Here is a 19,881-nt window from a genome sequence, read left to right on the forward strand (position 1 = left end):
GGCTGCGCGTGTCACGCTTCGGCAGAGGCCAGCCCCGGGGAGCACAGCACGCCACGCCACGCCACCCCCTCCGTGCCCCGCTCCGTGCCACCAGCCTGGCTCTCCACACCCCCCCGGGAGCAGTTCCTTCTCACCAGCGTAAGTTGTGCCGTTAATCTCCACAGACATGTTAATACTCCCAATGCCGTTAGGTGACAAATTCAGTGCCGCCGCCGCCGCTGCCGAGTCTGGTTTATCTTCTTTTCAAGAAAGAAGAGATGCAGAGTTAGAGAGTAACTATCCCGTTCCCTGCACTACCCAGAGATGATCAAAGGTGGACACAGTCCTCCTCCTGTCCCCTCTATGGTGAGGAAATCCCTCACAACATTCACTTCCAGTCCTATTATGTCTACAAAGGTGTTTGAGCGCTTCGGTGTGATCCGAGGGTCGGCTGTGAGCCCAGTGGCACTTCCACATCTCCCCGACTCGCACACTGGAGGGCCCAGTTAACGTCCCCTCCACACACGACACAAGAGCACATTTAAATGGGCTGGACTGTGGCCGTGCTGGCAGCAGACTGGGAGCACAGGGACATGCCCCTACTCCTTCACTGAGGGGTGGCAGCTTCCCGGGGAGCTGCTGCGACTCCCTGGGCACGGCTCAGGCTGCAGCAGCTCCAGCGGCCACTGGAGGGAGGGGACCACCCGCAGGGCCAGGGGCTCAACCCAGCAGCACAACACTTGGCTGCCCCTCCAGCCTGGGAAATGTGTTTTTCCAGTGTCCTCAGCCCGGGGAGCCCTTTCTAAGCCCTGATGGGCCGCTCTGGAAGTGTCCGTGGGGTTCAATTTGCACTGATGTCTCAGGGGAGCCGGTTGTCCCATTCTCCTGGATGTTTCTGAACCTCCAACCGAAGCAACTGGTGGCCGTGGCCCTGGCTCGCAGGACTGCATCTGCACAGTTTGCACAGCCGTACCGTGGTTGCCGGCCCACCCGATGTTGGTTTTGGGGCACTGGGCTATTAAAACAGAGAGAGATTACGCAGACAGTCTGCTCGGGCTCTGGCACTGCATGCAAAATGCGTGGCTTTAGCAGACTTGGAAGGAGCTAGGACAGCAAGTTCACCGTCCCTGTAAGGAACACTAAGGACATTGTCAACATCTAACCTACACATTGCTATCAAGCTATGATAAGCTCGTGCAGTGCTTTTCAAAAGTGCCTCTCAAAAGACTTTACAAAGCTCAATATTATTTTTATTTTGCAATTGGGAAAATTAGCAAGTCTGTCCTGTCTTTTGTGCCCTAACAAAGGTGGGAGTAGTATCACTGAGTCCTTGGGGCTCAGCCCTCAGCCTGTCACTCTTGGTAGAGACTAAAATTATCCCTAGCATTTTGATTTCGGAAGTTCAGGGTGGAGAGAAAAAAACCCAAACTAAATTGAGATGAGAGTGATAAACATTACTCGATAAAATTTGTATTCCCTTTCGCTCACTGGTTTTGTTTTTATGTAAAGGTGAAATGTAGGTGGACGCATCGCTGTCAGGAACTGTGATGGGAAGTCCCAGTGCCGTTTAACCCCGCAGCCAGCTGCTGCTGCTTCGGAGGGGAACCTGCTCTGACCCTCTGCCATGTACGTTTCTGGCAAAGCGTCTCAATAAAGCATTTACCAGCACTGCTAGCAAGGGCCTCGAGAACAACTCTTCCCTTTCTTCCAAGGGGTGCCAAACTTGCCTGGCCTTGCACCTACATCCAACTGCACAATTAATAGGGGGTCTGAGCCCTTTAATTTTAATGGATCAAAAGGTTTGGAGGAAGCAGCTGTTGGGACTGAAATTTTCTGAGGCTTTGCTGTCCAGTGAAGTGCAGCCCCGGGGACAGGTAAGGGAGCCACGGCACTTAATCAGCTTTTGAAGCCACTATATAACAGTATTGATTCTGACAATGTGACCTTTACAGGGCGACTCCCCTTTTACAAAGCATTTCAGGAGTGCATTTCCCAGGCCATGAATGCTGCTTATATGTGACCTTCTAACCCAGCCTTGCCAGGAGTTCTTTGCCTGGAGGCTGTGCGTAGGGTTGCAGCAGATGTTGGTAGAAATCACCTGACTTGCTAAAAGCCGTGGGCTGTGCAGGGGCCCCTGCAGATACACAGGTCTTTGTGGCCTCCACATCACACCTGACAAAGGATTCCTAAAAGCTGGGCATCTCTCCCCCACCTCCTGCAGTCTGCTATCCGTACAGAAAAAGCCGTTACCGACACGATCAATTGAAAGGGTTTGTGAGCAAGAAAGGACAGAAAATCATTCCCTGCAGCACAACGCTGGCAGGAGGCTCAGATGAGAGCAAGACAGGGGAAAGCTGAGCGTCTGGCACAGGACAGGCTTCCCTTCCAAAAGCCATCTCACTGACAGCAGAATCGAAGGGCTGCCTTTGGCGAGGCTAAAGCACGCTCTCGGATCTGATGTACACCAGGTATTAAACACGAAGGGGTCAGCTACATGAACCAAAGCAGTTTCAGCCAGCCCATGTGCTTCCCATAAAGGAAGGAACACACTCACAGCACGTAACAGAGCACTGCTGCAAGGACAACCGAGCTAGTCATCAACTGAAACCGGTAATTCCCCACAGTGCAAGTTCTGCGAGCTTGAGTCCTGAAGCAATCTCACCGCGATCAACGCAGGAGGTCCTAAGCCCAGAGTAAGGGTCTTGTTGTAGGGGTCAAGTGGGTTTTATCAGCTTAGATGCAGAGCTTTCTGAACACAGCTAGGATTCTTCCGAATCCAGGCTGGATTCAGGTGATGCTGGATTATGCATCAACAAGAATAAAACCAGCAGCAGTAAGTAAAACCTAACAAAATATTGCTACAGTTTAGCTTTGCAGTTACTGTGCTCCATTTTAACAGCTGCTTGACAGTGACCTCTGCCTGGTACCCAGAGAGATAATCGAGCCCGTGTGTGAAGAGGTGTCTGACATCCTAGACTGGGAGCAATTCCCTCCCTGCTGCAGCCTGCAACGACCTTTTGTGTATCCAGAGGTGCTGCTTACCCTTGCCATTGATTTTGATCTTCATGGGGATCTGCCGCGCCATGCTGAACAGGTTGCGCTGAAGAGCCTGCTGGACAAGCCGCTGCTCCTCCTCCGTCATCCGCGAGACCTTCTTCTCTGGAGGCTCTCCCGACTCCAGCCTCTCCCTCAGCTGCTCCAGGGTGGCTGTTCTTGCTGCCACAGTTGCCTGCTGGCTAGCCAAGGTCACTGGCACAGCAATACGATTTGGCATAGACACAGTCAAGGGCACACCGTCACCTAGAAAAGGTAAGAGCCACTTAGTCCCTCCCACAGCCCTTCCTAGAGCGAGCACGCAAACGCGGAAACCGCCGGCCGCCCTCTTTGCTGCAAGTACAAGTAGCTGCTGACCTTTTCTGACAGCTGCTGCTGGAGACACCCGAGGATTGCTGGTCCCACTGCCTGGCGCGACACCGATGATGGGGAAGCGGATCTTTGGGGGAGACAGGAGGGAAGGAGGCCCTGTGGTGGTGGGCGAGTAGCTGAACAAAGAGGAGCTGTAGCTGGGCCGCCTGCCTTCCCGCCTGTTGCCATCAATTGCAGCCTGAAGCTCAGCAGGGGAACTGAGGGATTTCTTCTCGCATTCGTAGGCATATAGGTACTTCATGTACCTGGGAGAGAGGCGAGCACAGGGAAACTCAAGTAGGTTTCTCAGTAGAACATGAAATTATAGGCTACAGCAACAAGCACCATATTCAGGAAGTCCTTCCGACTGAAGTCTTCTGCAGATCTGGAGGCTTTGCATATCATGACAGCAGCTACGCTTGGTTGGATGAGCACTGAGCGGTTTGGGTGTGAAGCACAGCTCTCAAACTTTGAGTTTACTCAGTGTTTATAGGGAAGCACATAGTTACATACTACTACACCCACAATGGCAGAAAAAACCCATGCAGAATTCCTCTGCAACTGAGATACCACCTAAAATTGTAAGAATTCAGATCTTGGACTGTAACACTCAACACAAGGAAGGAAGTTTGAAGGATTACCCTTGTCCAAGTCATTTCTGTTGGGCAGCACCAAACCTTACCACTTCTGCGGAATTCTGGCACACACATTTACAGGAGACAGCCTGTTTGTACTGAAGGCTGTAGGAATGGCAAGGAGCTTCCCTCTCTGGGTCCCAGGGGCTCTTACAACTTCCAAGAAAACAGAGTCTGTACAAGAGCTGGGTATGGATTCCCAGAGCCCAGCCTTCCGTGCTCGAGTCACTGAAGCACAGCTTTGCGGTTTACTTTCACCATTCTTTTTCCTCTGCTTACTCTACTTCTTTATTGCTCGCATTAATTGCTCATGTTAATCAATTAATTGCTCAAATTAATCAATGTGAGGTACTGCAGGTCAGAAAAGCAATCCTCACAGTAAGCAGGTGCTAAATGCAAGTTTCCACAACTTAGTAGTGATTACAGACATGAAATGATCAAGTTCATACTTGATGCCTAAAAATCAGGAGGCCTCCCTCCCCCCTCGCTGTGCCAAGCGCTCTCCAGAGACAGAGCAAGACCCTCCTTGCCCCGAGGAGTTTAAGCTCTGAAGAGGTGAGAAAGGCACAGGATAGAGGGAGGTGCAGAGCACAGGGAACAAGGCGATAGCATATTAGTGCTGGGGTTGTAGGGATGCAAGGGGAATCACGGCTAAAATAAAAATGAGAGCAGAAGGAAGAAAGGAAAAGTTAAAACTGCAAGCCTAGGGCGAGAGGGACAAATAAAGCTCCTCCCTGGGCACAGAGCAGAATTTAGTCTTTCAATTTTTCCACCCCAGTCCCTGCTTCACACTCCCCAGTCCCCGCTTCGTGTTCCCATCCACGCTGTCAGACCTTCTGGACTTACTGGGTTCGAAGCGTGAACGCAGCACTGGTGATGGAGGTGGGCAGATTAAGGCCTTTGGTGATCTCTCGCCAGATCTTCTTGTTGATGATTTCCACCAGCCCTCCTTTCTCAGTTACCAGCTTGTAGAGCATATAGAGATCCAGGATCTGCTTTGCCATGATGGGTATCCGATTGATGGGAGTTCCTGGAGGGAAACAGCAGGGAAGGAAACATGGAGTCAGAAAGAAAATGAGGCCAAGAAAACCGGCAGGTCGGGGCTATCGATCTTCTTTCTAATAGGAAATTCAGGCAACTGTATTTGTAGCCTGACTTGAGACCTCTCGATGGGTGAGTAAATGAGCCAGAGAAGTGTAGCTACATGGCACGTCCTTTCCATGAAAAATCCTTTCCTGTAGGCAAAAGCAATTATCAGACAAATAATAACCTGCAGCTAGCAGCAACTTCTAAAATAGAAAGAGGGGAAGTAGGGACTATTCAGTCCTAGGGGTGAGGGAGCAGCACAGAGGAATCATTTTTTATGGGCTCCCAGGGCAATCTCAGATAAAAATCTGTATTGCTTGTGCTCAGGAAGGGGCTGAGCAGCCAGGCAACTGAAGCTACTTATACATGGGGATTTGTCTCCCTCAACTCCCCAGGATTTGCTATCCTGTATTGCTTGGGAACAGTGACAAAGGGGTCCACGACACCTGAGAGCACCTCGTTCCCCCACGTACATGCACCTCTATCCTCCCTCACAAGCACGTGCATGTTTTGCTGCGGCTACTGCTCTCACAAAGCATTTTCACCCTCCCACCCCTTCCTGAACATGCTCCCAAATGACACACCACTGAGGCCACACGTGTACCTTGGTAGCAACTGCAACCCAGCTGCTGGAGCCGTAACTTGTTACGAGAAAGCTAGAGCAATCGTGGGGATGGTGGAGATGAACAAACGAGCAGTGTGACGAAGCAACAGTGTGCCTGACTTCAGACATGGCAACACCAGGCATCCTCATGGTGGCTGGGAGAAGCACCAGGTACCCCCAAGCACTTTCTGGAGCCCAAAACAAGGTCCTACTCTATCCTCGATCCTTGAGAGGACAGACAGGGAAACAGCTCTACCCCTCCTGTTCAGTTCTGTCATCTTCTGGGTTAACAGAAGTAAGAAACATCTGATTTTTAACCCGATAGTGCCCTTTTAGCAGCACCTTAAAGTGATAAAGCGTGCAGGGTTTGAAAAGGTCAAACTAATGAGATTTAGGCAAGGAGAGGAAGAGGAGAAAAAACCTGCTGATATAGCAAACCTTTTATTTTGCATAGGAAATACTGTCCTGGATCAAAGAGCCATCCATCTGAGGTCAGTATCCTGTCTACCACAATGGTCAGCACCAGCCTTTACAGGAAAGCCTGCGAAGCGCTGTAATGGACAATTATGGAATACCCAACCCACAGGGGAGACTTCTGCCACTGCTCATCAGCCAGCGATTCGGTTAATGCCCCGAAGCAGAGCAGTTTATGGCCCTTATAAATGGGTTTTATTCTGTTTAGTGAAAAGGAGTTCAGCTCAGCTCTGCAGATGTCCTCATTATACATGTAAGTGTAATTTTTTTTTTCTTCCTTTCTTTTTGAAGCCTGTTATGCATTAGCTCATGGTACCAATTCCCACAGGTTAATGAGATGTTGGATAGAAAAAGAAAACTTTTGCAGCTTTAAAAGGGCTGCCCTTCAGTTTCACCAAGTTACTAACTCTTAAACTGTAAGAAAACAAAGAGCAACCTGATCAGGCTTGGTCCACATGCTCCGTCATTTCGTATCTATAATATATCCTCTTTTCCTTGCCTTGTCTAAACAACCCCTTCCCTGTCCCCAGCAGAAAAGTCCACAAAGCAGTAATTTCACAAACTGCATCAGATCCTCTTCCTGCATTTCAGAGACGACGGTTCCCTCAGGGAGCAGAGATAGAGATGTTTCCAAACTGTTTAAATGTGCTGCAGCTCCTTGCATCCATCCATCCCAGCCGGCTGCCCCAAGCCAGGAGCCAGCCCCTCCCAAAAGGCCAGCCTGTGTAAATGCAATCCTCAGTTTGCTTCGGTTTTTCCTCAGCCACCATTTTGTCTCAGTGTGTTATTGCAAAGATTAAGAGCACACCAACAGCGTCATTTCAGACACACAGAGGGCTGGGAGCGATCATGTTACCAGCCTTAAGTTATCATTCATCAGCTGAGCCACAGTAACCAGTCACACCCAGCCCGCTCCCAATGAAGAGCAGGGAAATATTTATGTTGGAGGTCTCTAGGAAGAGCCAGGGGTGGTTTCTTTCCACCCCAAAATGCCCCTTCATTAACAGTTCAGCATTTCTGCCCCAGCAGCAAGGAGAGCCAGGGTGTCCCAAGTGGCATCACACTGCCAGCAAAGCCTTTGCTCCCCGGGGGCAGCATCAAGACCCTCTCCCCTCCTCCTCCAGCAACCCCGCACTGCTCCAAGCTACCCGCTTCTCCCCAATCCAATTTAGGGAATAGCATTAACTTGTCCAGAAGGGACTTTCATCCAGCTCTCCTTGGACAGTGCCCAGATGGAGAGTGAAAGGGAAGGGTCACGGATAAGGCTCCTCAGGCAAACAAGCCACTAACACAGAGCGTAAGGAAATAGCTGCTTTTTAACATATTGCATTTTTCCTCAACAGTTTCATTCTTCTTGAGATTATCCCATCGTAGCAGCTGAAAAGGGACAAAAGCGTATTTATCCAAATGCTCCCGTGCAAGGGACAAACATTATCTACACAGTGGGAAATAAAGGCTTAAATATATTTCCAGAGAGCCTGCTCACGGCTGGAGTAGAAACAGCACTCGGGTCTGACCTCCCCACCTCATGTTACTACCCCTCTGACACCTTCCCTTCCTGAAGTTTGCTTTTAAACAAGACCCACAGACCAAAGTGCCCTGAAATTTAATTAGTAGCTTTATAAATTAAGCTAAGACCTACAGCTTTTTTTTTTTCCCCTCTCTCCTCCCTACAAAATTTCTTCATGCCAGCTGAGAAACTTTACAGCAAGGACAAAACTACTTCCATCCTTCTACCACTTGAGCATGGGGCTGCAATCGCTTCCCTCTCATGCTCTCTCATAGCACCACTCCAAGTAATGTCTCCCAGAGTGAGCAAAGAGCCATTTGGGTTTTAGACCTGGTAAATTAACTGTACTTTTCTGAGCAAGCCAGGGCACTGCATGTTTCACAGGATCTGACTGTAAAAGAGCTGAGAAGCATGGAAAAGCTGCTGTGGGAGCCCCCTCCTCCCCCAGCCCCTCACCGAGGAAAGGCAAGGCGATAAAGTCTTTATTGGAAACCCCCAGCGCTCAAACAGGAAAGGCTGAAAAACGAGTATCATGGGACGATTGGATGCTGAAGCCGAGCGGATCCTTTCACAGGCGGCTGCAAGGCTTGTCAGGGGCCATGATGGATTACTGTCATCTGGCAGCATCAGGATTAATGATCCGGAGGTCAGAGGGGAGAATTCCAGAGGGAAAGGTCAGCAGCCGGGGGCACAGCATAAGACTTGTTGCCTTTTGATGGCGAACTCATTTTACTGTACTTTCAAGCCTCTCTATTCTGCCGGCTCTCAGAAATGCTGTACATACCGTGCTTGCAAAGAGCCAGCAGCCTTGCCTGACTCGAGAAGAGGATAAGGAAGATGACTGCCTGCTCTCCTAGTTTTCTTTGTAAGCAACTTCTCTTCCTTTTAGTATAACCCCAGCTATGTAAGTACAGGCCATTCCTTCAAGAATCACCCAAAACTGGGACACACAGGCAGTCTTGTTTCTACTGGAAAAGGGGTGATGCGTAGCTGATGAGCATGGGAGACCTCAGAAAGACAAACTCCAGGGCAGGCAAACTCTGGAAGGAGAAAGAGGAATCATCCCACAGCCCAAGGGCTCCTGGTCTTCTGCAGGGAAAGCAAGCTGTAACTACAATCCAGATTTCTGGAATAGAGTTTCCCTGGAGGAAGCCTGCCTAGCTATAAACATCTCTGTCCTTCAAGGGAAATAGGCAGCCCCCTCTGCCAAGCTGTTTCCCCCTGTTCAAAAGCCTCTTCTGTTCCAGGCAGACGCAACAGAAGCCTAAAGGGCTTATATGGATAGACTTGAATGTCCCCAATGTCCCCTGTACCGGCGAGGCAGAAGGGGCAACTGTTTAATTTTCATCCTTCAAGAGCCATTTAAGAAGGGACTGAGGAAGCTGTAAACCCCAGACCATCTCTGAATGACTGATTTTACATCTATTGGCCATGAACCAGTATCTGGAGAGGGGGCACTGCCTGAGCCATCGGCACCCGCAGGCTCTGCTCCCCTGCACAACAGCCGCCCGCTCAGTGCTGGGGCTCAGCCTTTCCCCTTCTCCTAAGGGAACTAAGCTTTGGACCAACATCTTCCTCACTATCCACCCAAGCATGCTGCCCAACTTCCCCCCCCCCCGTTCTTCAACCTGAAGCCCGGCTAAGACAGATCTAAGACTAAAGATGCAGACCGATGTTAAACAAGGAAAACTGCCCCTAAGACTGTTCATAACCAAATTATAGAAAATAAGCATCCCCTCATTTTGGAGGGATTTGCAAGCCTTCCACGATGGAGATCCCCTGCCAAGGGCCACTCTCTCCTCTCCTCCTGCTGAGCCATGCCCACTGCAGGGAGTTCCCCACCATCAAGCAGTCTAAGCCATGACTTGTCCTGCTTGCAAGAGACAAAGAGCAGTTAATTATACCCAGCCTGGAGCACTACTTTTTGCAATCACCTCCCTTTTTTTTTTTCTTCCTAGCCAATTTACTTTTAGAAGTGTCCATTTCTTAGTAAGGAACAAAGGAGGTGAGAATCCCGAACATTATTCCACAGAGCAACATTCAGAGCGCAACAAAGTACACTCTGGAGTGAAAAATAGGCACTGTGTGTGTGTGTGTGCATTTTTAATCCACTATCTGTACAGGTAAGAGCTGCTCTTTCCACCTTCCACTCTAAATATGTTCAGAAGAGAAACAGTATCAGACAGCCAAAAGGAACAGGTTTTCCCCAGGAGACCGGGGAAGTCCATAGTGATTCAAAAGAATTTTGAACCAAATCTTGAAGAGGTCTTCGTGTTTATTTGAAGGGAAACTGAGTAATTACTTGGTATGAACAACCTCCTCATCTCCCAGGCTAAACAGAGGAAAATTCAGTTCAACAGCAAGTCAGCAGTGCAGAACACGAGCAAATCAACTTGAACTCTGCACTGCCCCAGTTCCTCTTGCAAGGACAAACCCTGGCTGGCTTCACACAAAGCTGCTCGTTCAGCCACCCCAGCTCCTTTGCATGAGTTTTGTGTGTTGATTTGGTTTGAGTCTGTCCCAAGCACTCAATGTTAAAATAAAAAGCTAAGGGATACAGAAAGGAAACCACCTCTCCCCTCTTCCTCCCTGTTCATGCCACAGCTGATCTAATCTCTCCCCACGCATGGCATTTCCACAGCAGGCAATCTCACCTCCCAACAGGAATGTCACCACCTGATCTGTGAGCCTGCAGACCATTAGACAACTCCTATCAAAGCAGGAGCCAGGATAGAGGGTAATTAATCATGCTCTATTTGACAGGAGGCCCACTTCTTATCTGCGCCCCTTGAAACACCATCAGTTTCTGCTTCCCTCCCCAGTAAGCGAGGCTGACAGCAGCCCCTTATCAGATTTCGGCTGCTGAACCAGCAGCAGCCTAACTGGCATCCCCTGCCCCCTTGTATTAGCCATGGCACCGGCCACGGTAACCCTCCTGCACACCCCTGTAACAGAGGTCCCACGGAGGTTTGCTCTCCTGCACCCAGCTCCAACTGTCTGGCTGCTACTGACACAGCTGGGTCTAATATATTTGCTATTACAAATTTCTTCACCAGATGGTGAACTGCCACACAACTGGTGGTGGGTTTCCATACATGTGACCTCTGAACTAAATGGGCAAACTCTTCTTCTTCAGGCAAAGAGAGGCAGAAATACTGACTGCAATGCTGATAAAGGAGGGCAGCTGGGGAAAATAAAGGTAGGTCAGGCAGGCTGAACCAAGTCAAAAATTAAAGCATCTTCATGTCAAATGGTTCCACCTTCTTCCATCCACTTGGATATCTACAGGGTCATCTCTTCAGTGCTGAGCCACCTCCACTGCTTGACTGCAGCAGTTCATTCCTCATTTGAAAAACATGCTGCTAAAATTTAGAGGGGGGGAAAGGCCAAGAACACCCATAGCAAGGAGGAAGTACCAATACAAGCAAAAGCTTGAGAAGACCAGGATTTGAGGTGAAAACATGCAGGCTTTGAGACACTGGAGAAACACATGACCATCTAACATCTCAGTCTTCAGGGGGAGCAAGGAAAACCCCCTCTGACTCCATCACTCAATTCTGTATACCCAGGAAGGGGCACCTGGGATCCAGAGATCCTCAGCTGGCAATCACTAGAGCAGAGTAGTATCAGCTGAATAAGCTACAGAAAGGTTCCTGCAAAGCAACAACAGCCAATCATTTCAAATTAACTTCTTCTGTACCCTGTCAAGTGCCAACTTGGTTCATACAGAACATTTAAGCTGCTCAAGCATTCCTCATGTTGGCTAAGTTTAAAACAAATCTCCTGTAAGCCAGAACCAAGTCAACTTGCAGTACTATTTTTCCATTAATTACAACTGCAGCTTCCAAATATGATTTTTCTTTGAAGCTAAAGCAACATTCACTCTAAAGCACTATTTTTCAGCTGCTTAAAACTAAGGGATATTAGTTATTTGAATTGCACTGGGTATTTTCCCAGAAAAATTTTTTAAAAAATCTTTCCAAAAGGTAACTTCCAGGCTTTTTCCAAATTAGAGAAAAAAGTTCTCATGTCTCTATGCCGCAATGAATGTCTTGTGTATGAAAAACAAAGGGGAGCAAGTCTGGGTTTCATGGGAAGGACCTGCTGACAGCTACTTGTAAGTTATTGCAGTTTGCAAACTGGCCCAGGTAAACTCCCCCAAAATATCAACTTAAGTGCCTGGTGGAGACTTTAGTCACCTGGGACCCAAGGCTGGTGGAGCAAGACATTCCCTGCAAGAGTTTTGTGGATGCTACAGAGAACCCTACCTCAGGTACAGGACTCTGCATCCCCAGAAGAGCCAGATTCAAGCTGTTCAGGTATCCCAAGCACCTTGCTTTGCACCTGTTTTTACCCTAGCATCACTTAGAAGTGTTTAAGTACACTGAGTAGTGCGTTCTGTTCCATGTTCTGAAAAGCTTAAACCATTTAAAGCATACAGAGGAATGTAAACCAGAATGCCAGCTCCCCCCACAACTTCAGGAAAAGTCATTCTTTCCATTCTAACAATATAAAAATAAAAAGCTAAAATATTTCACTGGTCCCCACTGCTTACCATTTGCACAAGACACTAGCCATCATTTTTCCCGACTCTAAAGTCAGTATGGTTGGCCACAGAAGAGGTTCTTTAAAGGAGGTACAGGAGGCAGAGAAGTCGCTGTGCACAAATCCAATAGTCTAACGGGGAAGAGGACTTTTCCTGGTTGGTTTGGTCCATTCCAGAGGAGATATCTGCAGTGCCTCGAGTGAGAATTTTTCCACTGCAGAATACAATCTACTATTTAGGGAAACATTTGTTGTGGCTCAGCATTAAGCAGGTAGCATGAACACAGGATGCTGAGAATTTATGTCTATTGATGTCTCAGAACTACACTGCTTAATTCAGGCACAAAAATATCTCCAGAGGATCAAAAGAAGAAACCTGCAAAACAATCAGTAGAAGAATGAAGCGTACTCCCTGAACAAACATTTCATAAACACCACTTGGCCTATAGATAAAAGAATCCATCAGTAAACGCTTTTGTCAATGCCCTGGATTTGTTGTATTTCCACATCTAAAATGTGCAGACAGAGCATACAACAGCAGGAAAACATTAAAACCACACGGTCAGACTTACAAAGCCCCTTCTATGTATATACACATAAAAAAACAGAATGGTCAAGCCATCTGGGAAAACCAAGGTCACACAGAAACCTTGAACAAAATTAGTAGAGCTGTACAATTGGAGACATTTTATGAGGTCTTCACAAAGGCAGTACTTAAAATGAACAAAACAGCTTCCCTTGAAAGGGAGCCTTTCCTAATACACCATAGCACACAGTTAGATCTCTTCCTCATCAAACCTTTTCTCGAGAGGAATGTCTTGCACGAACACAACTGATCCTTCCAGGGGATGAAACAGTCCCACTACTCCAACTCTCTCCTGACCAGCACTAGTGGAATACAATCAGCTCCATTATCAGTGGCTGCCTCAGCAGCTGTAACAGTCACACCACTGACAGTCCTTCACTATCTGGAGACAAAAAGCTGTCTAGCTACACTACCTAGTACATGCTACAGGGCTAACAGCTACATTTTTCTGCTACTCATCATCATACCTATGTCTTCTATCACACACAAAAAAGATGGAGACAAAATTTACCACCAGGGTATGTTCACAGAGTGAGAAAGACCCGAAAATTGGAAGATGTCATCACCTCTAACACTGAGCCAGACCCGAGTAAATGAACTTGCCTAGCTGGCTACATACTTTGCTGTAAGAAAATTATTTTCAGTAATACAAAAGATGGGGGAACACAAGATTACCCTGATTTACTGTGATGGATGCAGCTTTAGCCTGGGCACTTAGAAAACTGCTCCTGCCTCAAGTGTTCTCCGCAGCAGGCAGAACAAATCCAGCCTCTGTGCCTGCAATGCAACCCTCTCCACAGTGCACTAGCAGAGAAGTCTCAGCCCGTGCCCTTAAAAATGCCCTGAACCACAAGCCTGCCCACAGAGCAGCTCCTCACGCTGCAGGAGGTTAAGAGCTTCTGGGAAACCAGACCCCAAGGCTCAACTTGTCACAAGACACCAGCTCAGCAACGGAGACAGAGGGAAGCCACCACTGAAGCTGCTTATCCCTGCTCAGCCTGAGGAAAGACAACCTTCGGTTTGAGACTGCAGAAGAGCTGAAAAAAACCAGGAAAGGTGGAAAGGGTAATACAGCAAGCTAGCATCGTCCCTGCTGAGCCGCGCCAGGTTGGTCCTGCCGTAGGCCTGGCTCGAAGCTAGCCCCACACGGTAATTTGCTCTCTTCGGCTGGTCTCCCCTCCTCTCCCCATCTGCCCCTTCAATCACAGCCATGGTGGGACCCATTCACCTAAACACATACAAGGAATAAAACATCCAACAAAGGAAGAGTTACAGCTTTCCTCTCATCTCCCTCTTCCATCATTATTGCCACTGAAGGGCCATTTTATCACTTGCAGCTGTGGTCATTCAGCAACAACCTGCTGTGCTCAGAGGCAGATGAGACCTGAACATTTGATCTGCATTAAGCCTGTTTCATGGCTTTACATTTCTAGGTACATTCCTAACAGCAGCACCAACAACCAAATCTTTTCATCCCTCCAGCTACTCGGTAGCTCCTGTGAAATCTGTCATTTATCTTTCACTTCGAGCTTTTTTTGGTTTGGCATCAGTTTGCAATCTGTGCCACAAATCCATCAGTCCTAAACAAGGGCCAGCACTTCTCCTGGACAACAGCAAAATCCCCATCTTTACACCAGCAATGTTTATTAGCAGAGCTGCTTTCCATTCCCTTCAGACACGAGGTGCAAATTAACCAGCCCTTCACACATACTAGCTAAGAAACACAGCACTTTGCTCTCAGGTGCAATGAGCCCTCAGTTGTCCCCATCTTTGGGGGACTCTTTCAGAACAAGGCATCTGTTCAGCCTTGTATAGTTTAAGGTGCTCATTTGGCACATAAAACGAGGGGAGAAGAAATCAGAGCCTGAATGGTATCCTATGATATTTTTGTGGTAGAAGATTCCAGATTTTTGAGAATCCCAGAATAGGACACAGTGGGCAAGTCCATCTGCTCAGTAGAAAACCAAAGTCCTGCTGTAGACAGTGCTGGGAATAGCAGGAAAAGTGGACAGTCCAGCTTCTGGGAAACCATGCCAAGTCAAAAGATTTCCTCTGCAGTTAAGACACAGCAGCTCAGATGAACGACAGAAGCTGCCTCCTATAGCTCAATGTATGCTGTTCAGCTCTCCTATCAACCTGAAGCAGCTTAGCTCCCCAGAGTCATCCTGCCTATTACTTTGGGGGTCCCAAAATACAAAGCAAGCCCACAACTGCCTCACACCCTGCAACCTAGCCAGTCCCCCAGAGCAGTGCCAAACATTTCCAGCCCCTCTAGGAGTGTGCTGTCAGTTCCTGACATCTCACCCCTGTGGGCACTGGGTTCTTGTATTTCATTTTCAGCCTTCTAGCAAGCAAGAAAACAAGGGAGTCTCCAGAAAACAAATACACTTGGAAATGCCCAGATGATTAAAAGCTAAACTCCTACAGCAACCAGCTGGTAACCAGCTCAGCCCCTGCACTGGGAACATGTCAATTATAAATAATTAAAAGGTAACAGGAAGGAGACACTGAAGTATTAAGCAGATTTCTCCCTAGGTATCTGGAGGTTTCTATTGCTGCCAATCACACCCTTCAGATTATTGTCCTGTCTTGTCAGTCATCCCAGCCCTTACATTAACATGTGAGCTCAGGTTAACATTTGCAAGTAAACTAATTAAGCCCAGTTATGCCTCTGCACATGAAAGCCAAAAATACCAGCAAAACCCTGCTCCAATTTTTCACCACCTTGGAAGCATAACCTCAAACTGCTGGAGAGTAAAAATTCACACAGGTCAGCTGTCAGCTCTAGCCAAGCCAGGAAAAATGGACACAGACATGAAGAGCAACTGCAATAGCTGCATTTTGGACAGCCTTTCCTCTGCTGGTGATCTAGGCATCCAGAGGGGGATGCATCTGAAGATGCAGGGTTCAAAAGACAACAGGAAATAAGACTCCAGCTCAAACTCAGCAAACAGATAACTTTCAAGTAGATGAGACTGAGATGTTGCATCTTTATGTGTTATTAAACTCCTGGCACAATACTGGTGGTGACACTAACAAGACCCCCTTCAAATAAGCACAGCCTGGCTTTTTTGGTCTGGCACACTCAGAGAGCATTATGCCAAAAGGGAGCAAAGGGTCCCTTTTTATGTCTGCTCTTCACACCTTCCTTCAGCAGACTCTTCAGAAACAATGAAAAGGTCTATAAGCACAATTTAACACTTTTTGTCAGGAGCATTTTTGTTGAAGAGTCTGTCTAGCCTGGCATGCTTGGCAGGGTAAAGGAATAGTGCACCACAATGGATTTACTACAGATGTTCAGAAACATGTTTTATACAATACCACATACATGTACATTTTTGTTATGCATAGTTTGCAATAAGGGAACTGAACTTTGATAACTAGCAGACAGAAAGAGGCTTGTGACATCCCAGCTGAGCTACTTCACACATGCATCACCACTCCTGTAGCAAGGAAAGCTGCAAGCTGCTGACACCACAGGGAGGAATGTGAGAAACTGCACTTCCACACTCAGTTACACAAAATTACTAAAACTGAGAGCTGACACATTGTGAATTTACAGGGAAATGTGGCTTGGTGTCTATTTTCCCAGTCCCCAGATTGCACGCCACTACTCTACGCAGGCCGTGAAGGCATTCACACTCAGCTTCCACATACCATTGAAATCAAACATATGATGTGTGATCATGCCACCTGAAGGGGAGACCAGAGAATCCCCAGTGGTACTCAGCCTTGTTTCAAAAATCCTTGGGGAAGCAGGCTGCTTGGGCTCTTCAGCACATGGACACCATCAATATTAGGTAGGAGGGTAAAGAAATAGCGTGAAGTTAAGTTACAGTGCAGAAGAGTTCTTTCATACTGCCCTCCCTATCTCCCAGGGCAAATGTTTCAAGTCTTACCACTGCTCTTCCACCTGATCTGCAAGTTCAAGGGCTGGATCTGTTCTTTCAAACTCAGGAGGGAAGAAGTCAAGCAGCAGCACCACCACTGTGCCCCATTTACCCTACTTCAAACAAGTGCTCACTCACCCCTCTTCTGCATAAAGATGAAGAGGTCATCCAGGAACTCTTTCCGTTCAGGGTCACTATCCAGTTCATAGAGCTGGGAGGAAAAAAACCCACAGAAATTAAGGCACAATCCACAATGAGACATAAAAAGTAATATTGGCTTCTTCCAATGGGTGACGTGGTGTTTGTACTGGAGGGGTGAAAGGCAGCTGCAGGCAAAGAGGCAAAACAAGGAAGGGTTCCTTGGTTTTTTGGTGACCAGGTTTGAGGACCCTCCTTAGAGTTTGCCTTGCTCAGCCCCTCTGTAACTCATGCGCGCAGAGCAGAGACTGGCACCCTGAAGGGAACAGGATTCAACCCGGTTAACAGCACTGGTTACAGAGCAGGTTTGAAAGCACCTAAAAGCAAAGGGGAGAGACACTATTAAGAAAAGCTGGAAAGAAAGACGAGACAACCAAAAGGAAGGTGACGGTGGTTTAGGGCAGATTAGTGGTCTGTACCTTTGAGGCACCATGGAGGTAAGCTCTGCAGCTTCTCCTAGCCTCATGATTCCCTCCTTCAGGGATTGTCACATAAGTGACAAACTCCAAGTCCCTTGAAGGAAGAGATGAAAGGACAGAGCTTTCCTGTAACTACTACTGCCTGGCAGTAAAGGCCCCTCTACAATAAGCCAAAAAGCCTTCAGTCAGGAACCATCCTGGAACCAATTTGCTGCAGAAATAGTTTTACCAAAAGGCTTAAAGCATTTAAAATGAAGTTCCATAGGCAGCTTATTCCAAAGGAGAGGCACTGTATGCTAGCGTTATCCACTGATTTTTCAGAAGGGACAGGCATGAGTGCCATCTTGCAGCTACCTCTTGAACAAGAAAAAAAATATCTAATTTTCACCCCTCAAGAATCCTGTGAGGCCACAAAGCAACAGGCTGAAAGGGCTGGTCAGTCTCTTGCTGAGATACAGGAGGATACAGAACAAGACAGAAGACAGTGCTATACATGAAGAATTCAATTCCTTCTCTTGTTTGCATTGAGGAAGAATCCTGCATTGCTCCAGGGAATTTTTTGCTGGTTGTAGCTACTGTTGTGGAGCAGCTCAATGGAAAAGCAAAGATTCACTGGGAAATATGTATTTCAGCCTCCCCATAGGTGCTGGTAGCTACTTGGTATTCATCTAGTCCAAAAGAAGAGGAGCTTTTTGGGCTCATTTCCTATGAAGCTCTGTGCTTTCTCACACACTGAGCTCTGGGAAGAAAACACCCCAGTGTATTTGCAGAGCAATTAGCTGCACCCTTTCAGAAAGGGCCAGCTTCGTTTAAAATGAATTCCTCTGGCTGATGTGACACACAGCTGCCACATTCAAATCCATGACCACAGTGCTAATCAGGTTCAAGAAACAAAATCCTCTTCTGCAAGCTGGAGAAAGTATGACTAAGATTTTAAATGTCAAAAGTCTGGTTATTAAGTCTTCGTTCAAACTATTCCAGTGACCAAAGGCAACAAAATAGGCCCAAACCAGCCCAACAAAGTCGCAGGTTTTTAGGCACAGGGTTGCAGGACAAAGCAGTTGTCTTACAAATTCACTATAGAGGAATAGTGAGGGCTCTGTAGTCACCCTCTGAGACAGATCCAGGGAAGAATTCCTCAAAGTCACCCCCTCCCCAAAATGCCAATGATCAGACTGACCTTGGCAAAGTCTCGTGAAATTTCTCTTCCTCTGCATCCATCGCCTTCATCGCTCCAGGTCACGTTGCCATTCTGGGGAGAGAAATAAAAGCGTGAAAGGATTGCCAGGGAAAGGTTTTGTGGACAATTCCTGAAAGCCTGCAAATGTGCAGTTTTGGGCACAAACACATGCAACATCAGCTGCTGCCTCAGATCAAGACGACTAGAAGGATGGGGGGAATCTGTGCGTTTGTCACAGAACACTTTCCTGGAATCTCTGACACTCAGCCCAAAACAGGAAGTGGCATTCCACCTTCCTGGGAACTACTGCAGGTAGGGGAAGTTTTCAGCTCTGAGACTTCTCCCACAGAAATGTATCTCAAAAAAGTTGTCTTGACACTAGGGAAAACCATTCTAGGGAAAAGACCTCAACATCTTCAACAGCCACCTTCCTACATCTGCTAAACTGAAGCACGCTAACTCCCCTGTAGCAGGTGCTTTCCTGTGACGAGCTCCAGCAGCTACATAGAGGTGCTGCTTTTGCTCTCCACATCCATCTTTTTACCAAGTGCACATCCGAGAACCCCAGTGAAAGGTCCAGGTGTTACCCAGGCATCCTTCCTTTCTGTTCACCAGCGACACCAAACACTTGGAAACACCCTTCCGTCCTTCCCCTGGCTTGCCTAAAAACCAGCACCAGAGTATGCCAAAGAAAGGGAAATAATCCCACTGGAAAGCTGCTTGCCCACCCAGGACCCTTACTCCTGGAAGCTACTGGATGTGGATTTTCCCCACAGAAATGGAAAGCTCAGCTTTGCTGGATTAAGGTTCATTCTTCTTAGGCATTAAAAGGATTACTCTAGTTAGGCCTGTTCTACTTGGTAAGTCATCATCATGAAATGATCACCAGGGCTGGAAACCAGCAGGGACAGCCTCCAGCTGTATGGCAGGACCAGAAGGATGATCCTGAAATATGTTCAAGCATCTTTAAACCATAAAGTTCATAAAGCTCCAGCACAGCAAGTACTCCAGAGCCACTTGAGGAAAGAGCAGCCAAATCCATGCAGCAAGGTAGCTTTGACTACCCTGTTCTGATAAACACACAGCATCCTAATACAGATACGAAAGCACTGAAGATAGCAAGAGTTTTCAGCACACATCAAAAAAAGCATGCAAATTAGAGAGGTGGTCCAATATCTGAATTCTTGGAGTCATCTGGTTGTGACACATACATTGAATTAGACAGATGAATAGCTCTTGTCAAGGCTGGGCAAAGCTACATTGCCCCCTTTAAAAAACACTGGTGAGCTGCCCTAATGCCTGCTGATTTAGTTTGAGCCAGTAATTCCTGCTGGAAAGTCAATTATCCAGTGAGTCCCATCAACTGAAAG

The 19,881-nt window shown here is 47.6% G+C and overlaps 1 protein-coding gene across 4 annotated transcripts in view; it reads right to left on the bottom strand.

Annotated features, from left to right (window-relative positions):
* The window catches only part of ARID3B (AT-rich interaction domain 3B), a 36,754-nt gene that overhangs the window by 5,280 nt on the left and 11,593 nt on the right, over window positions 1-19,881 (bottom strand). For 3 of the 4 annotated variants that reach the window (XM_056345773.1, XM_056345771.1, XM_056345770.1), the window contains exons 3-8: window positions 18,512-18,583; window positions 16,853-16,925; window positions 4,866-5,049; window positions 3,391-3,650; window positions 3,022-3,279; window positions 135-239 (exon numbers count right to left, since the gene is read on the bottom strand). In XM_056345773.1, coding sequence (XP_056201748.1) covers window positions 135-239; window positions 3,022-3,279; window positions 3,391-3,650; window positions 4,866-5,049; window positions 16,853-16,925; window positions 18,512-18,583 — 952 coding nt within the window. The remainder of the gene's footprint in view (window positions 1-134; window positions 240-3,021; window positions 3,280-3,390; window positions 3,651-4,865; window positions 5,050-16,852; window positions 16,926-18,511; window positions 18,584-19,881) is intronic. The other variant, XM_056345774.1, reaches the window with a different exon arrangement.

This window comes from Falco biarmicus, chromosome 7, assembly GCF_023638135.1.
Source record: "Falco biarmicus isolate bFalBia1 chromosome 7, bFalBia1.pri, whole genome shotgun sequence".
Taxonomy (NCBI): domain Eukaryota; kingdom Metazoa; phylum Chordata; class Aves; order Falconiformes; family Falconidae; genus Falco; species Falco biarmicus.